Source organism: Xiphophorus couchianus, chromosome 20 (genome assembly GCF_001444195.1).
Source record: "Xiphophorus couchianus chromosome 20, X_couchianus-1.0, whole genome shotgun sequence".
NCBI lineage: Eukaryota > Metazoa > Chordata > Actinopteri > Cyprinodontiformes > Poeciliidae > Xiphophorus > Xiphophorus couchianus.
Window position 1 is genome coordinate 1,459,625 of NC_040247.1, and position 16,382 is coordinate 1,476,006.

General features: G+C 39.6%; 1 protein-coding gene across 1 annotated transcript in view; it reads right to left on the reverse strand.

Annotated features, from left to right (window-relative positions):
- The window catches only part of rspo4 (R-spondin 4), a 43,661-nt gene that overhangs the window by 11,088 nt on the left and 16,191 nt on the right, over positions 1-16,382 (reverse strand). Inside the window, exon 4 of the mRNA XM_028003173.1 lies at positions 16,114-16,314. Coding sequence (XP_027858974.1) covers positions 16,114-16,314 — 201 coding nt within the window. The remainder of the gene's footprint in view (positions 1-16,113; positions 16,315-16,382) is intronic.

Here is a 16,382-nt window from a genome sequence, read left to right on the forward strand (position 1 = left end):
AGTGAAGTAAACACAGTCTTGTTTTTGCAATTTGATGCCTGCTTCAGGAAACCAAACATGCACATCGTAAAACTCCTCAGCGACTATCATAACTGTTTCAGGCAGAAATTTGGAAAACCGCCCAGCTGGTGGCGCTGTGACCAAACCTCAAACCAAACTCTCAGGAAAACATAGGAGGACTTTACGGAGCTACATGAGAATGAAAGTGGCTCTGGTTTCTGTTTAGTTCAGCCGAACTCCATGAATGATCAGAAAAGACAAGATTATCTGCAGGATCACAAACTGGACGATTGTCTTTAAGGTCCAGTTTTCAGCCTCTTCCGAACAGAACCTCTTTTTGGGAAATTTTTTGGAGAGGTCTTGAAAATAACACCCTCAAAATGAACTTCCTATATCTCAGGAACTACCAGGTGTATTTGACTGGTTCAGGTATCAAAATAAAGGTAATATTCCAGAGAATACTCCAGAGGTCTAAAAATCAACATTTGTATTACTGAGAAAGAACAAACACATATGGCACACAGGGAAAAAAACAAAATAAAAATAATACATTCTAATAAAATACATTACGTAGTGTGGATTTTCCTTAAAAGCATGGGGTGGAAACCCAAAACCTCTAGCAATTCACAATACAGGTTCTGACCAATTACTGGACCAAATTTCATTCCAAAAACTGAAGCATAGACATTTTGTTTCGTTTGTCGTCTTTGGCTGCTGGTTCAGTGAGTTTTGCACATTGCATGGTGATTCTGGTCCTGTTGGAAACAGCAGAGTCTGGGTTTTAAACTGACTGGTAGTTTGTGTGTTTACCAGGTGTGAGTCATTAGTGTCTAATTATGTTTAGAAAAATTGTTAGTGTTTGAGCTGGGAGTTGTTGAGGTAGAAAATGTTATCATTTCGATGAGGTTTTGTCCATTACATAGATATGCAATATGCCTATATTGGTTATTGTATAGCATGTGCTTAGATTGATCGTGTTAGCAGAAGTGCTGCAGGACCCAGAACTCGGTCTGTTTTGGAGCAACAACCTGGACGATTGTCTTTAAGGTCCAGTTTTCTCTAAACAACAGCAGGTTACAGATTTCAGACAACTCTGACTGGCAGCACAAACATTAGTAGTAGTTTCTGTTTTTGTAAAAATGGTTAAATACATTAAAGAGAGGAACCAGAACTAAGACTAAATGTTACTCCTTAATCCAGATCTCTATGCTCAGGCTACATATTTAATTAGAAATCTGAATATTGAATCTGGAATCTAAATATTTTTGCTCCAATCAGAATATTTAGCTAGCTAGCTAACCCTAACTTGCAAATTCACTGGCTGTTAACAGAAAGTGGACAACTTAGTTTGTAAACTAACTATTTTAACTTGCTAATTAGTTTGTGAAATTTAATATATAAATGAATCAATAACATAAGCTTGTTATTTTTTGCTTTGACAGATTAAATAGCCCAAATTATTATTAAATTTTGACTTTGTAACTTTACAAACAGGAGATTTTTTCAGACCTTTAACCTTTACATGATAAACAGTCAAAAACTTTAAAACTCACACAGAGATAAAAATCGTATTTCAGTGCAATTTGTTGGAATCATTGAGCCTCGATGCCTTCATAACCCAAACTGACCTTTTTAAATACAACAACCAGAACTCCATAAACAGGAATAAAAAGTTTGAGGATTTTCCAAAAATGCTGGTGTTATCCTCTCAATCCGTTAGACTCTTTGGAAAACAGTCGTAGTCAGAACCACATGTTGCGGTGGAAGAAAGAAAAGCACTGTACATGGGCATAACAGGTAATAAATCAGCATGAAGCTTTAAACGGTATGGAGCCATGCGGGCCGCAGGAACTGGGAACAGGGGAACCGACCGCCGGGTCACGCAGACCAGAACACGCATCATCACCAGTATGTGCAAGTCTGAATACAGGTTGGTCTGTTTTGGTTGTTTATTTGATTGTGAACCTTAAAACAAACATGCTAAAGGCTTTTTTATGCGACGCTAACGATGGCCTTCCCCTAAAACAAAAAAACAAAAACCACAGCCCAGCCGATTTCCAGCTGCCACTAACGGATCTGCGTTTGAAGTGCAGAATGTGCTGCAGGCCAGACATTATCAAATAGCAAGCGGGGGTCGAAACGTAGCTCTGCTTTAATTTCACCTCTTTTACTGTGCAGTTTCCAGGTTGGCACTGAGATCTGCCAGACGTACGGTTTGGTGGCACTGAGACAAAAACTGCGGATTTTCATTAAGAACCTGCACAACTCCACATAATTACTGCATGAACTCACATAATACCCTTAAAAAAAATCAGATTTTATCTCCTGAGAACAGAAATACAGCAAAAATATTTTTAAAAATAATACTTTTACAGTATATTTTTGCAGATCAATTTACACGGCAAGAAAATTTACCTTCAATTTGGGCATTTTTTTCAATCGAGCAAATATAAATTATTTTCAGTTATATAATTACTCCAACCTCAATTCATTTAAAAATAAATTTATGGCTGAAACGATCAGCCACGACAAATAAATGATTGAAATAATCGTCAACTAATTTAGCAATCAATTAATCAATAACTGGAGAATACAGACAAAACAGGTCATTTGCTGAAAAAACATTCAGAGGAGAAATTAAACCAAAAAATATACATTTTGAATTTAAGATTTAAAAAAACAATAAAACCTTTTGTCTGTAAATATGTTTTCCCCAAGAACTCATCAAGTGGCAGTTTTGGCTTCACTTGGTTCAAATTCTGGAAAAAACTAACTGAAAAATAACATTTTCTATCAAATATTAGTCATTTAATACCAAAAATAATTAACAGATCATCCCTAATCTGTATTTATGTTGCATCCAGCAGAAGAGCTCAGTTTGTCACATGTTGATGCAAGATGTATTTTTTTTAGCCGAAGATGAATCTTTTGCTACAAATGATTAAGGATTCACTAAAGAAATGCTGTTTTTCAACAAAAAAAACTATTAATTTTCTCACTTAAAAATGAATCTCATAGTTTATTTGCATATTTTTATGTAGTTCTAACATTGTATAAAAAGGTTAAATTAATAAACCTGTGGGCCGATTTTTAAAATCCGATTAGTCACCAGATTAACAGAATAATCGCCAGAATTTACTACTAACATTACTAACATAATCGTTAGTTGCGGCTCTAAATGGATGTAATTAACACTGAAGCTGATCAGAACCACCACTTCCTGTTTGAATGGGTTGTAACTATGTGATATACAGGATCCATTATTATCAAGGTTGTAAAGGAGGTGAAAATATCTCCAAAGCTTAGTGAACTGCAGCACCTTGGGGTCACCAAGTATCCACAACAAGCATTAGTCACTATATAGAAAATAACTGGTTGTTTATGAAGCATGACAGGGAAAGGCTTTTTTCTCCTGACGTCCTAAATGTAAACATGTGGAGTTTGCTAAACTCTTCTGGGACCTAAACTGGAACCATATGCTTGGGTCAGATTAGACTAAAACTCAGCTTTTCTGCAAAAAACAGCCCAAGTAAACATGTAGGAAAGAAAATCATGCCCACTGTAAAATACGGAGGAGGATCTGTGATGCTGTGGGGTGGTTTATATTCCTTGTTAGTATAAAAGGCTCAAGAATTTCACAAAAGACTAGATTTCAAATAAATATGGCAGCATAAATGGATCTGCTGGAAGGACAATGATCCAAAATATATAGAAAACGACAAACTTTCTCCTTGATGCGTAATCCAAAAGAAAACTGAAGAGATGAAAACACAAGAGGCTACGTCTGAAACGATTAATCGTGATTAATCAATCACTGAAATAATTGTCAATGAATCATCTTTAAACGGAGTATAAAGACTTTAAAGGAAGACAAATTACTGAAAGAACAACGAATTAAGAGCAACAATTAAGCAAAAATTATACAAGTATGAATACATTTTGCATTTAAGATAAAAAACATTATTTGTTTGTAAAACTTTTTTTTACCCAGAACTCATCAATTTTAGCTTTGCCTGCTTCATATTCTGTGAAATATTCATATTAATGATCATTTTCTGCCCAATTTTTGGTTAATCCAAAAAATATTCAACAGGTTGGCCATACACTTTGTTTATGTTAAGCTGAATTTTTCACATGTTGATATTGGACATTATCTGCAAATGCATCAATAAGGTGTTATCTGTGTGATTTGTTCATCTGCATCTTTTAATTTATTTCTAATGTATCAAATAATCATAAGTGGTTAAATGAAAAATCTGCAGAACAAGCAAAAGTTCTTATGCGAATAATCGACTAATCAGAATAATTGAGAGAATAATGAATTACTAAAATAATCTTTAGTTGCAGCCGTACAGGAGGCTTGTCAGTAAATGTGTAAAATACTGAAAAAAATCCCGTTTTGATTCCACATCTGTGCAAACTTGAATTTCTGTTAGATCTTGGCATATCTTGTAAAATTAGCACAAAACTGAAGCTAGCAGCAGAGCAACCAACCAGAGATTACGGCTCTTTACGGGTTAACGACAAACTCCATCTTCGCTCTGATCAAAACCAGCGAGCAGCTGTGGTCTATAACAACTGTCCAACTTCTTGATGAGTTGATGAAAATGTTATAAAAGTAAATTCGAATAAAAAGATTCCAACTGAATCGGTCATGCAAGCAGAAAACCTCCATCCAAGCGAAAATGTTTGGAATTTGCTGAAACAGATTTTTCTCATCTTTGTCCACATTGTGTCCAAAAGGAAAGAAGAAAAACCTGCTTTCTCTGCTTAGACATGCCTCTAAATTACATTAGTGATGTTCATGGAGTGAAAGTGAGGGCAGAAAAACCAACTTGTTGTGTAATCAGTACTTGTTGTCCAGGGTTTTACAGTGCCTGAGGGTCTGTCTGTGAACACGATGCGTGTTTATGTTGGGTTTAAATCCTGATCCATGAGCTTCTGAATGAGAGGGACACCGAGGTCTGCCCTTTAAAGTACCAGAGAGCCTCTAATCTTCAGTAACTCTGTTTCAATCTATGGGGATTTGTCTGGATGTTCTGTAAGTTGGCTGTCGGCGCCGTGATCTTGTATGAAATGTCAGAGTAACAAACAAAAGGCAAAACGAATAACAAAAGTGGTATCTGTAATACCGAGCGAAACTCAAAAAGGGCCAGCAGAAACATAGGAGATTTTATCCAAAGCAGAGTTTGGATTTACTCTGCCCAGTTCTGCTTTATACGTTTGAATGAAGTCGAGGATATTTCAGGTTGTTTGAAGCGCCTGGATTACTGCACATGCTGTACGTTTGGTCTCAGTTACTGCTGACACTGAGAACTAAAAAAGGGAACCTTTGAGAGAGACGGACGGAGTTTGGCGCCTCGAACCCCAGACCTGGCACGACGACGAAGAAGGTGTGGCAGCAGGAGGAAGATGTTGATCGGCGAAGGCCAGGATCTCCGCAGGTCTGATGAGCCTCCTCTCCGCATGGATGCTGAGGTCACACAGGACTTGGTGCTAGCAGGAAAAAAGGCACCAGTTCTTCTTCCTTGTCTTTGTCTTCATCTTTGTCTTTGGGGTCAGAACCCAGCCGATGAGAGAAGTGCGATTCGAAGCCACAGATTGTGGGCCAGACGGGTTGGTCTCCATGTGCAGGACAGTCTCCGGCTCCGTGGCCCCGGCTCTTCTTCAGCTGCAGAGTTCTTTGTCCATCTCTTGGCTCGAAGCTGCCCGGAGGATCCAACGAACGGTTCCTCTTTTGCACCCACCTTATATAGGGTTCATCTGTCTGCTTAGACAGATGATCTCATATCCGTCACTGTCTTAAGAGACATCATGTCATGATGTCTGTGCCAATGTCTCAGGGCTGCTCAACCTCCTGTTTCCATATAAGGTGCTGATCATCTCTGCTCTCCTGTTAGTTCCCCTTTTTCCCTTCCTGTCACCTTTCACCTACCATCTACCTCCAACATATCAGTGATGTTTAATTGCAGTTTTACAACCTTTTACACCATTTCAAGTTCAATGTCAAAATCACATTTATATCACATTTATTTTCTTTAGCTTCTCTGATTTAGCATTCATTTATAATTTTATAACCATAACTTATATCACATTTATTTTCTTCAGCTTCTCTGATCTATCATTCATTTATGATTTTATAACCATAACTTATTAGTTACTCTTATTATAATCTTAATGTGAGTTATTACAGATGTTTTCTGAAAAGAAACCAAGAATAATCTATTATTCTAATTATTTGATACCAAAGTTACATTTGCTTGTTTTTCTTATAAGTGTTCTCACAAATATAAGTGTAAGTATTATTACAAGTAAATCAATATTAATATAAGTATTTTACTTTGAATCTTATCAAATTACTCAAAATGTTTAGATTTAATTTTTTAAAACTTTCATGCTTTAAAATAGTCTCAACTATTTTTATAAATCTGCAGGCTGGAAACTTCCTCTTTTTCCAGGAAACCTGCTTTTCCTGTTTAATGACTCTCTCTGACTGACTATGATTTCTTATGATTAGATAGAAAAAAGTAGAATTAAAGCAAAGTTTGCATGAGACAAAAACAACACACACAACTAGATTTATTTTATTGACACTTAAGTCTACTGTTGGGCCTTGATATCACTTGAGTGATTCATTTTAAAGATAACTTTATTTATTATTACTGTTAAACTAACTTTATTGACACTTAAGTCTACTGTTGGGCCCTGATGTCACTTGAGTGATTCATTTTAAAGATAACTTTATTTATTATTACTGTTAAACTAAAATCTCCAGCATGGGGAAGTGGGATGAGCTCGGATTTTCTTGACACCCCCTCCACGAGGTCAGACCTTTCACATGCTGGGAGTCCATCACCCTCCTGCAGTTCGCCGTCCTCATCCACTAGAAAGAGAAGAGGTTCGTCTGGGATGTGAAGATGCAGATTCTTCATCCTCAGTTTTCACAGAGGGCTCAGTGTAGTCATCAAAACTCCACTTCTCTTGACACCCCCTCTTTGGAGTTTTGATTTCCCCCATGAGGTGATGAATGTCGAAGAAAACTTGGATCGCTCTGATTCTTCTACAGGAACCTTCGCTGGATGAACTGTCGGTTCTTCAGGATGTGGAATGGTTCTTTAGGGAAGATGGGCTGAGACAGAAGGCCTCAAAAAAAAAAAACTTTTCTAGCTGTTCAGCAGAGCAAAGCAAAAAGCATAAGCATCATGACGCTTTATCCGTAATCACGATCCTTTTCCATTTTAATCCATCAGGTTGTGACAGGAGTTCTTCTTTAGCATAGTCCAATTTCTTCACGGCCCTCCCAGTCCAAAGCCTTGAAGTTGTTCTTTGAACGGCAACCTTCCCGTAATAGTGGCCAGTCTACTGTAGGATGGCATGGTGCTTGATTCTCTGGCCATCTTCTTGTAATGTTCTGGTTCACTGGCTTGAGCACTGCTTCCTCATGGACCCCTTTCTTCATCAGTAGTACTGTGTTGAAGTTCAGTACTTACTTTACAAAATCTCGGGCGTTGAATCTCAGCTTGATCACCGTAGATGCAGGCCGATCTTGAGCTTTAATCCAAACTCTCTGCCCTGTTTTCAGTGACACTTCAAGCTGCAACTTCCCTTTTCCTTCCTAAGCAAAAAGGAGAAGTGTCTTCGCCTCCCTGCTTTCTGTGACGTGAACGGAGTTCCTCTGCAGGGGAAGACCTGCTCTTCTAGCAGTTGTCACGGTGTCCATCAGCACCAAGAGGTACTTCTCACCTCTCTTTCCTGTTGTCCCCATTGGCTCTGCTACATCCATGCAGACTGAACCCCATGGGACTGTGCTCTTGATGAACAAACCTTCCATCCGCTGCCCTCGGCGACCTGCGTTGTATTGACCACACACTTCACAGTCCCTCAGCACGCGTTGGACTTGTTTCACTGGGATCCAAAGATCTTGCTCCTCCAGCTCCTTACGGGTAGGTCGTACGCCTGCATGTCCAAGGGCCTCATGCACGCTCCGCACGACCTCGACCACGTACTCTTCTGGGACCTCCCGTCCTCTGGGAGTACTGTCCCACTTCTCGGTACCGACAAAGACGATCTTCCTTTGTTGGACATAACAGTCCACTTCAACATTCCCACGCCAATGAGCTCCCTCATGCGTGTGTGCTCTTTGATGCTCGACTTCTATCTCCAACTGCATTTTTAGCTCAGCAATCTTTTTCCACAAATCTTTGTGTGCCACGGGCTTGCCCTTTGCAGTCTCGAAACCATTTTCTTCCCAAATGGCCAAGTCCTCTCTAAGGGCCTGAGCACAGTAGTAACTGTCAGTTACTAACCTGGCACTCTTGATTTTCCTTTTCACCAGCTCCAGCAATCCTTCCAGTACTGCCGTTACTTCTCCGGCTTGAGCACTACCGAGAGCTTTTCCTTTCTGACGGCATCTCTCTTTGCCGTCTTGCTTCAGAATAAATCCCCAGTATGCCGACTGGTCGGACCCCTTTCTGGATCCATCGGTGTAGATTGTCCATTCCGGTTGTTCTGGCTTCTCAGATGTCTCTTACGGTCGTTTCTTACTGGTGGGTTGTGCTGGCCCAATTTCAAGCTCCAGGTCCAGCAGGATGTCTTTAACCATGTCTGCGTCTGTGTGATGATGTCAGCTGCTGGTGTTTGTTCCTCTGTTGCCGGATGTCTTCTCGATGGCTGCAGTGGAGGACGCGGTGTGCTTCCTCATCCATCGTCGGCTGATGATACTTTTCTCTCCAGCAAGACTGAGCCAACTTTCCTTTGTCTCGGGTTGATGTTTCAGTTCCTCATTCTTGGAACCAACTTCCCCACTTGCTTCAGGTCTGAGTCACAGTAGCTGTGCAGAAAGCTGATGCAGTTCTGTTGAGGTCTCCTCATTTTCCAAACGATCTGGACGGCCGGCTTCCTCCGGTTTCTTCCCCAGATTTTCCTCCTCGAAGTGATCATCCATCACTCCGTCTCTCTGTCGGTTCGAGTTGTCTATCCCCCAAAGCCTCTCTTTAGCCTTCGAGCAGGGATGGGTCTAGACTATGTTGGCTACTAGCTTCACTGTCTGGATCCGGTCATTTATCCTCAGTAGAAGCCTTCCCTCACCTGTATGCCATACAGTTACTGCAAGGGTTGTGACTGACGGCCTTATCAGTCACCATTAACTCTATTCCTTAAGAGTTAACAAGCCAAGTGAGCTATTCAGATCCTCACATCTGTTTTTACTAACTTGGCCATAGGGCCCTCCTACTCCGTTGGACTGGGCCCCACGTTGGGCGCCACTTGTTGTTGCGCAACACCCCCCCCCTCCTTTCTGTCTCTACTCTCTCACTCTCGTACTTCCTCTTCTGAGAGGGGAGATGTGCTACCAGCTCTCCGTCTAACGGGTACGTTGAGTTTCCTAAATCTGCTGGGATTTACCCTGTCCAGAACTGAAGTAAACTCTGTTTAAGCTGGTTTCGAGAAACGATTCGCCTGGTTATCTGACGGCCTACATCCAGGTGTCCCACCCTTCTTCCCCCTGTGAATTAGCCAGACTGAGCAGCCTACAGCCAACTAGTTTCACAGAGCACACCTGTTAACGGTCGCTCGTTCTCTATTTTGCAACTTGCATTTGTTATTGAACCAGGTAGGTTTTAGTGACTCGGGCGAGTCCCAAGGATGTTGTTTTAAATATGGGCTACCAGCAACCTAAAAACATTTTCCACTTTTTCCTCTCCAGAATCAAACATCACAGCTATTTTACAACCATCAAAGAACTTTAAGGTGACTCATTAACTGAATGTCCACAACATCTTTAGATTTTCTTTATGCTAAATATTTTATTAGTAAGGCATTTTTGCAAGGGTCAGTACAGCTTAATTCAGTAGCAGAAATAATCAAATAAGTAAAATCAATCATCTAGTCTATCTTTCCCTACTGCTGACACTGAGAACTAAAAAAGGAACCTTAGAGCGAGACGGACGGAGTTTGGCGCCTCGAACCCCAGACCTGGCACGACGACGAAGAAGGTGCGGCAGCAGGAGGAAGATGTTGATCGGCGAAGGCCAGGATCTCCGCAGGTCCGATGAGCTTCTTCTCCGCATGGATGCTGAGGTCACACAGGACTTGGTGCTGGCAGGAAAAAAGGCACCAGTTCTTCTTCCTTGTCTTTGTCTTCATCTTTGTCTTTGGGGTCAGAACCCAGCCGATGAGAGAAGTGCGATTCGAAGCCACAGATTGTGGGCCTGACGGGTTGGTCTCCATGTGCAGGACAGTCTCCGGCTCCGTGGCCCCGGCTCTTCTTCAGCTGCAGAGTTCTTTGTCCATCTCGATCTTGGCTCGAAGCTGCCCGGAGGATCCAACGAACGGTTCCTCTTTTGCACCCACCTTATATAGGGTTCATCTGTCTGCTTAGACAGATGATCTCATATCCATCACTGTCTTAAGAGACATCATGTCATGATGTCTGTGCCAATGTCTCAGGGCTGCTCAACCTCCTGTTTCCATATAAGGTGCTGATCATCTCTGCTCTCCTGTTAGTTCCCCTTTTTCCCTTCCTGTCACCTTTCACCTACCATCTACCTCCAACATATCAGTGATGTTTAATTGCAGTTTTACAACCTTTTACACCATTTCAAGTTCAATGTCAAAATCACATTTATATCACATTTATTTTCTTTAGCTTCTCTGATTTAGCATTCATTTATAATTTTATAACCATAACTTATATCACATTTATTTTCTTCAGCTTCTCTGATCTATCATTCATTTATGATTTTATAACCATAACTTATTAGTTACTCTTATTATAATCTTAATGTGAGTTATTACAGATGTTTTCTGAAAAGAAACCAAGAATAATCTATTATTCTAATTATTTGATACCAAAGTTACATTTGCTTGTTTTTCTTATAAGTGTTCTCACAAATATAAGTGTAAGTATTATTACAAGTAAATCAATATTAATATAAGTATTTTACTTTGAATCTTATCAAATTACTCAAAATGTTTAGATTTAATTTTTTAAAACTTTCATGCTTTAAAATAGTCTCAACTATTTTTATAAATCTGCAGGCTGGAAACTTCCTCTTTTTCCAGGAAACCTGCTTTTCCTGTTTAATGACTCTCTCTGACTGACTATGATTTTTTATGATTAGATAGAAAAAAGTAGAATTAAAGCAAAGTTTGCATGAGACAAAAACAACACACACAACTAGATTTATTTTATTGACACTTAAGTCTACTGTTGGGCCTTGATATCACTTGAGTGATTCATTTTAAAGATAACTTTATTTATTATTACTGTTAAACTAACTTTATTGACACTTAAGTCTACTGTTGGGCCCTGATGTCACTTAAGTGATTCATTTTAAAGATAACTTTATTTATTATTACTGTTAAACTAAAATCTCCAGCATGGGGAAGTGGGATGAGCTCGGATTTTCTTGACAGTAAATACAACCCTAACAACCTAGCACGTCTAGAGCTAGCAGGAGAAAGGATTTATGTTTTTATTAAACAAAAGAGAAATCCTGCAGCCACTAAAATCTGGCATGATTCCATTTTGGTTTGGTTTTTGTGAAGAAGGAAGTTGCTCTCAGTGTCTTCAATGGTTTTTGGGTCTTTTCCTTCAGTGGTTCTAGGTCCAGCGCCCCCACAGGCCAGGAGGGGAACAGGTTGCTCAAAGTGCAGCTGAGATGGAACAAATGTTGTAATTTTAATTCCCAATCGAACCGAATCTACTGGACTATCAGAAGGTGTGAGAATAACCCTGTGGGCCTTGAATTTGACACATGTACCTTACAGCCATCTCTGGTGTAAAGGGTAAAACACTAATGTCCCGTGGGAATGAGCTAACCCATTCGGGTCCGTTTAGTGGCTTAGAACCTGGACTATGAAAGCACCGTGATTTGTGAGTTCATAAATCTGCTGAGGTAAAGCTGCTGTTGTCCTGCTTTCCCCATCCAAGAAGAATCACTTGTACAAATTAATCCTGGGTCTGTTTCTGATCAGCCAGAGAACAAAAGTAACGACCCGGCAACAAGCCACCAGAGACATCAGTTTGATATTATAACTCATGTTGGTTCGCTTCTCCTTCACATGGGAGAGAACACATTGCAGCACAAACACAATAACAATGAAAAATTGACTTGCTGGAGAGCTCGGTCACAGTTATTAGAGAAACAAGTGTTTCCTATAACAAACCTCCATGAGTGTCTTTGGGTTCTGCAGCAGGGGAAATGTATTGTCCTAAATGGGAGCCACACGGTTGCTCTGTCTTTGTGAAACACAGCCTGAGTTAATCTGTTTCACTATGGGAGATTATCATCCACATAAATACAACTTAATAAGCTGTCACACTAACACTAAACATGTGTCTGTAACTACAAAGAGATTTTGCAAACTAGATATTTGAAACTTGATTTTGATTTTCTCCTCTGGCCAATGAATACAAAAAAAGGCAAAGGGAGTTTTGGTTTATTTGGTTCACTATACATCAATCAATAAATCAATTTCCCCAGTACTTTATGAGATGAGAGACTGTAAAGCAGGGGTGCCCAAAGTGTGGCCTGGGGGCCTTTTATGGTCCTTGGACTAATTTTGTGTGGCCCCTAACTGCAATTCAAGAATGATACAAGTTTGCCTCATAGATGCAAATGGAGACTTTCAATTTGTAATCAGGGTAAAAATTGTTACCAACATAACTTTCTTATACAGGAAAATGTAAAGTACAACACAAAATATTCATATTTTTATAACCAAGTTGAAACAGCTACTACTGAAAAACTAAGTTTGCTGCACCCAAATCAGCTCTTATTGTTTCTTAATCTTGGCTAAATATAGCAAGCATTTGATAGAAAGTGACCCAAATCCGGTTCTTTTTACTGAAAATATATTTAATCAATCAGGCCCAAAAGAAACTGAAGACTAGATGTCCTTCTTTTAATAAAGCAAACATGCAAAATTAAAGTAGCAGTAAGTAATTCATTTCTGCCAAAAATATTTGAGAGTAATCTCAGAAATAAAATAAAAAAATCAAACTTTTAGATTAATATAAGAACTTTTCTACTAAATAAACGTGGAAATTTTTTAATTTCAAATGTCAATTGAAAATGTTCTAGTTTTCAATCGAGTTCTGTTATAGTTTATTTTTAAAAAATCAACTGCAACAGCACAAGATTCCAGGTTAGTAAAACTTTGACAGAAAGCAGAAGATAATCTCTTGTTTTAGAGGAAAATAAGGGACTTCATCTGAGGACCATAACACAGACGGGCAGAACTGGGAGTAACTAAGTACATTTACTCAATTACATTTACTTGACTGACCTTTTGAAAAGTGTACATTTTGACTACACTGTACTTTTTATCCTTGAGTAATTGTATTATAAAGTATCTCTACTCTGACTTGAGTAAAATTTCTGGATTTTCTACCCAATGAATGAAAAACAATCATGTTTTAACCAAAACACCTGCAGTTTTTGTTAAAGTTTTATACGTTTTATTTTTGAAAGAAACTGATTTGGAAAATTTTTCTTATGCCTGATTTTGTTAATATTATGAATTATAATCATTTCTGTCTTTAAAACTTAAAAAATTTGCACTAAACCTTATAATCTGGTCCATCTGTTGATGTAATTTTTAAATAATAAATGACTGATAATTTGATCAGTTACTCGGTAACTTAGACTTTTACTTTTACTTGAGTAAATTTTTGGAGACGGAAAATTATAAAACTAAAGCAGTGTAATCTGGGAGATACTTCTTTTATCCCAGATGTGTCCAATCCCAGAAGATCTCTTCAGGACGTACAATATGTTGGTGATAATGATAAATACTTCAAATGACACGCCTTATATTGTGGATAAAGTTCAAACACTCAATGCATATCTGAACTATTAAAGGAATTACTGTAAAAAAACAAAAACCTGCTGCAGTCTCATCTTCTGCTTTGTGTCTCACAGTTTCTTGTTTTAGTTTGATGGAAAGCCAAAACCAGCTGCCACGTTTAATTTTAATCCGTCTGGGGTTCATTATTAATTAAATCCTTAGTTGAATCCAGAGCCAGGCGCTGTCACTTCAATACTTCTGTAGCTGCTGAAGACACCGAGCGCACATTCTGGTTTTTTCTCCTCCCTTTTTTTTTAACAACCTAAACTGGGTTTGACAGCATTTACACAACAAGAGGCTTTCAAAATATTTGCAGTCGGAGCCTCCACCACAGAGAACAAGATCAAAGCAGAACCGGAGCGAGAAACAGCATGCAGGCATCAGACCTGAAAGAAACCTCGGCTGGTTTGCTCCTTAATGTAGCAGAACAGGTAGCGAGGTGCAAACTGAGCACGTTTTTGGTGTTTCACGCATTTCTTGGGGGGTGAGGTGGGTGGGAACAAGGGAATCCCTTTCCCTGCTAGCATTTTGTAGGCTGTTCTGCCATCATGGAACCACAAATGGGAACAGTCTGGACAGATGTTGGTTCCAGATGACGCTCCAGAGAAGAATGCAGCGGTTGAAAAGGAGCGCGATGCTGCTAGCCTGAATGTACACAGATGGATGTGCAGCCTGCGGTTACTCTGCAGGAGACGATTAGCAGCTTAAAAGCTGAATGCAAAAGTCCAGGACGCTGGATGTCAACTTTTTAAACCCTGAATATGTTTGTTTTACTTCAGGGGCGTCCAAAATGCGGCTTGAGAGCCATTTGCGGCCCTCGGAACGATTCTGTGCGGCCATTATCGCAATTCAAGTTCCGTCCTGAAGAAATTGATTGGATGTGGGAATATTTTTCAAGAACAATATTTATGTTTGTGGTTCTATGAAAGCTATGCCATACAGTTACCTAAAAAAATCAATAATAAAAATGTGTCTTATCATAAACTTTATTGTTTGCTAATTGCTGCTGGCTAGTCTGAAGGAGTCGCAGGGGAGGGAAGCAACATAAATCCTAACTTCCTTCTTTACGAAATGAAAAAAAAGGAGTGGTGTCAGATTTTAGCGGTTAGGATTTCTCTTTTATCTTTAGTTAAAGACCAGGAACCATTTCTCCCGCTAGCGCTAGCCTAGTGTGTTTGTTTTGGTTGTATTTACCCAGAATGCCTTGCACTAAAGTCTACTTCCTGCTTTTGGAGCGGTCTCTGGTCCGCTTGCCGTTCACATATGCATTCAAACCACCCCAGAGTTCACTTCAACCAAACTGAGACCAAGCTTTTTACACGGACCAGAGTTTTCTTTTTTCACCCAATTACGCATTCACACCTCTTTAAATGGACCGGACTTTCTGAGGAAACGGACTGGAGTTCGATTAAAGCGAACCAAACAGGGCTGGTGTAAAAGCAACCTAAGATTATTTGTACAATTACATACTTTTGATGAATTAAGATTTAGTTTTGGAGAATATAAAATACAGTTGGGGGGGCAAGGTTCAACTGCAGAGGGGCAGTAGCCCCCCCTTTGCTTCTGTGTAGATCTGCCCCTGGATGAATGTTGAGTCGAGACCAGTAACGACTTTCTGAATGGCAGGAGTCCAGAGTTCTTGTTCAAAACAAATGATTAAAAATCAGTAACTAAATATTTATTTCCAGGCATTAACTCGCCATGATCATCGTTAACAGAAGCCCAAACTGCAGTTTTCTGGTGTTTATTATGAAGAGACGTTAGCTTGAAGAGGTTTTTATGAGTTGGCTTTAAAAAGACAAAGGTTATTGGATTCTTCAGTACTTTTTATTATCTTTATATTCGCCTGTGATGTTCACAGTGCAGCAGTAATAAAGACCAGCTGGACACAAACGTTTTATAAGGAGGGAGCTGCTGTAACATAGAGCGTTTGCATGGCTACATATCAGTCACTCGATGCTAAAGTTACTAAACTTTATAACTTTGGTTTTATAATACCAGATGACCAAATATGACCTTTAAAAGGTTAGATGAGATCTGCCGTGTTTCGTGTGATGCAGAGAGAGGATATCTATAACCTCATAGCACTGAGCTGAGGAGACTGGAATGTTTTTAAAAGGTCCAATTCCCCTCAACTTGGCATTATTAATTGCACGAGTGTGTCAAAACAGATGTGGGCAGTTCACTAAACAAAGATAAACAAACATATTGCATGTTTTGCTCATTTTAGCGCAGCTGCTAACACTGTGGGATCTTTCTCACCTGTGGGACATTTTTTCTTCATCCTGCACCTTTGTGTTTCGCTTTGGGGCGGACAGACCCGCGCTTTTTCAGTCGCTTTCCAGCTCTGGCTGCTCTCCCGGACCCGGGTCTGCTTTCCCCATCTGAAACCACAGGTGGCGCCGTCACGGACGCAGACGCTCCACTCGCTCCACTCTCCCAGCAGAAGCAGGGGACAGACCTCTAGACAAAACAAATAAGGCAAAAAAGAAAAGACGTGAAAGAAAAAGTGGTAATAATGGATTAAAAAA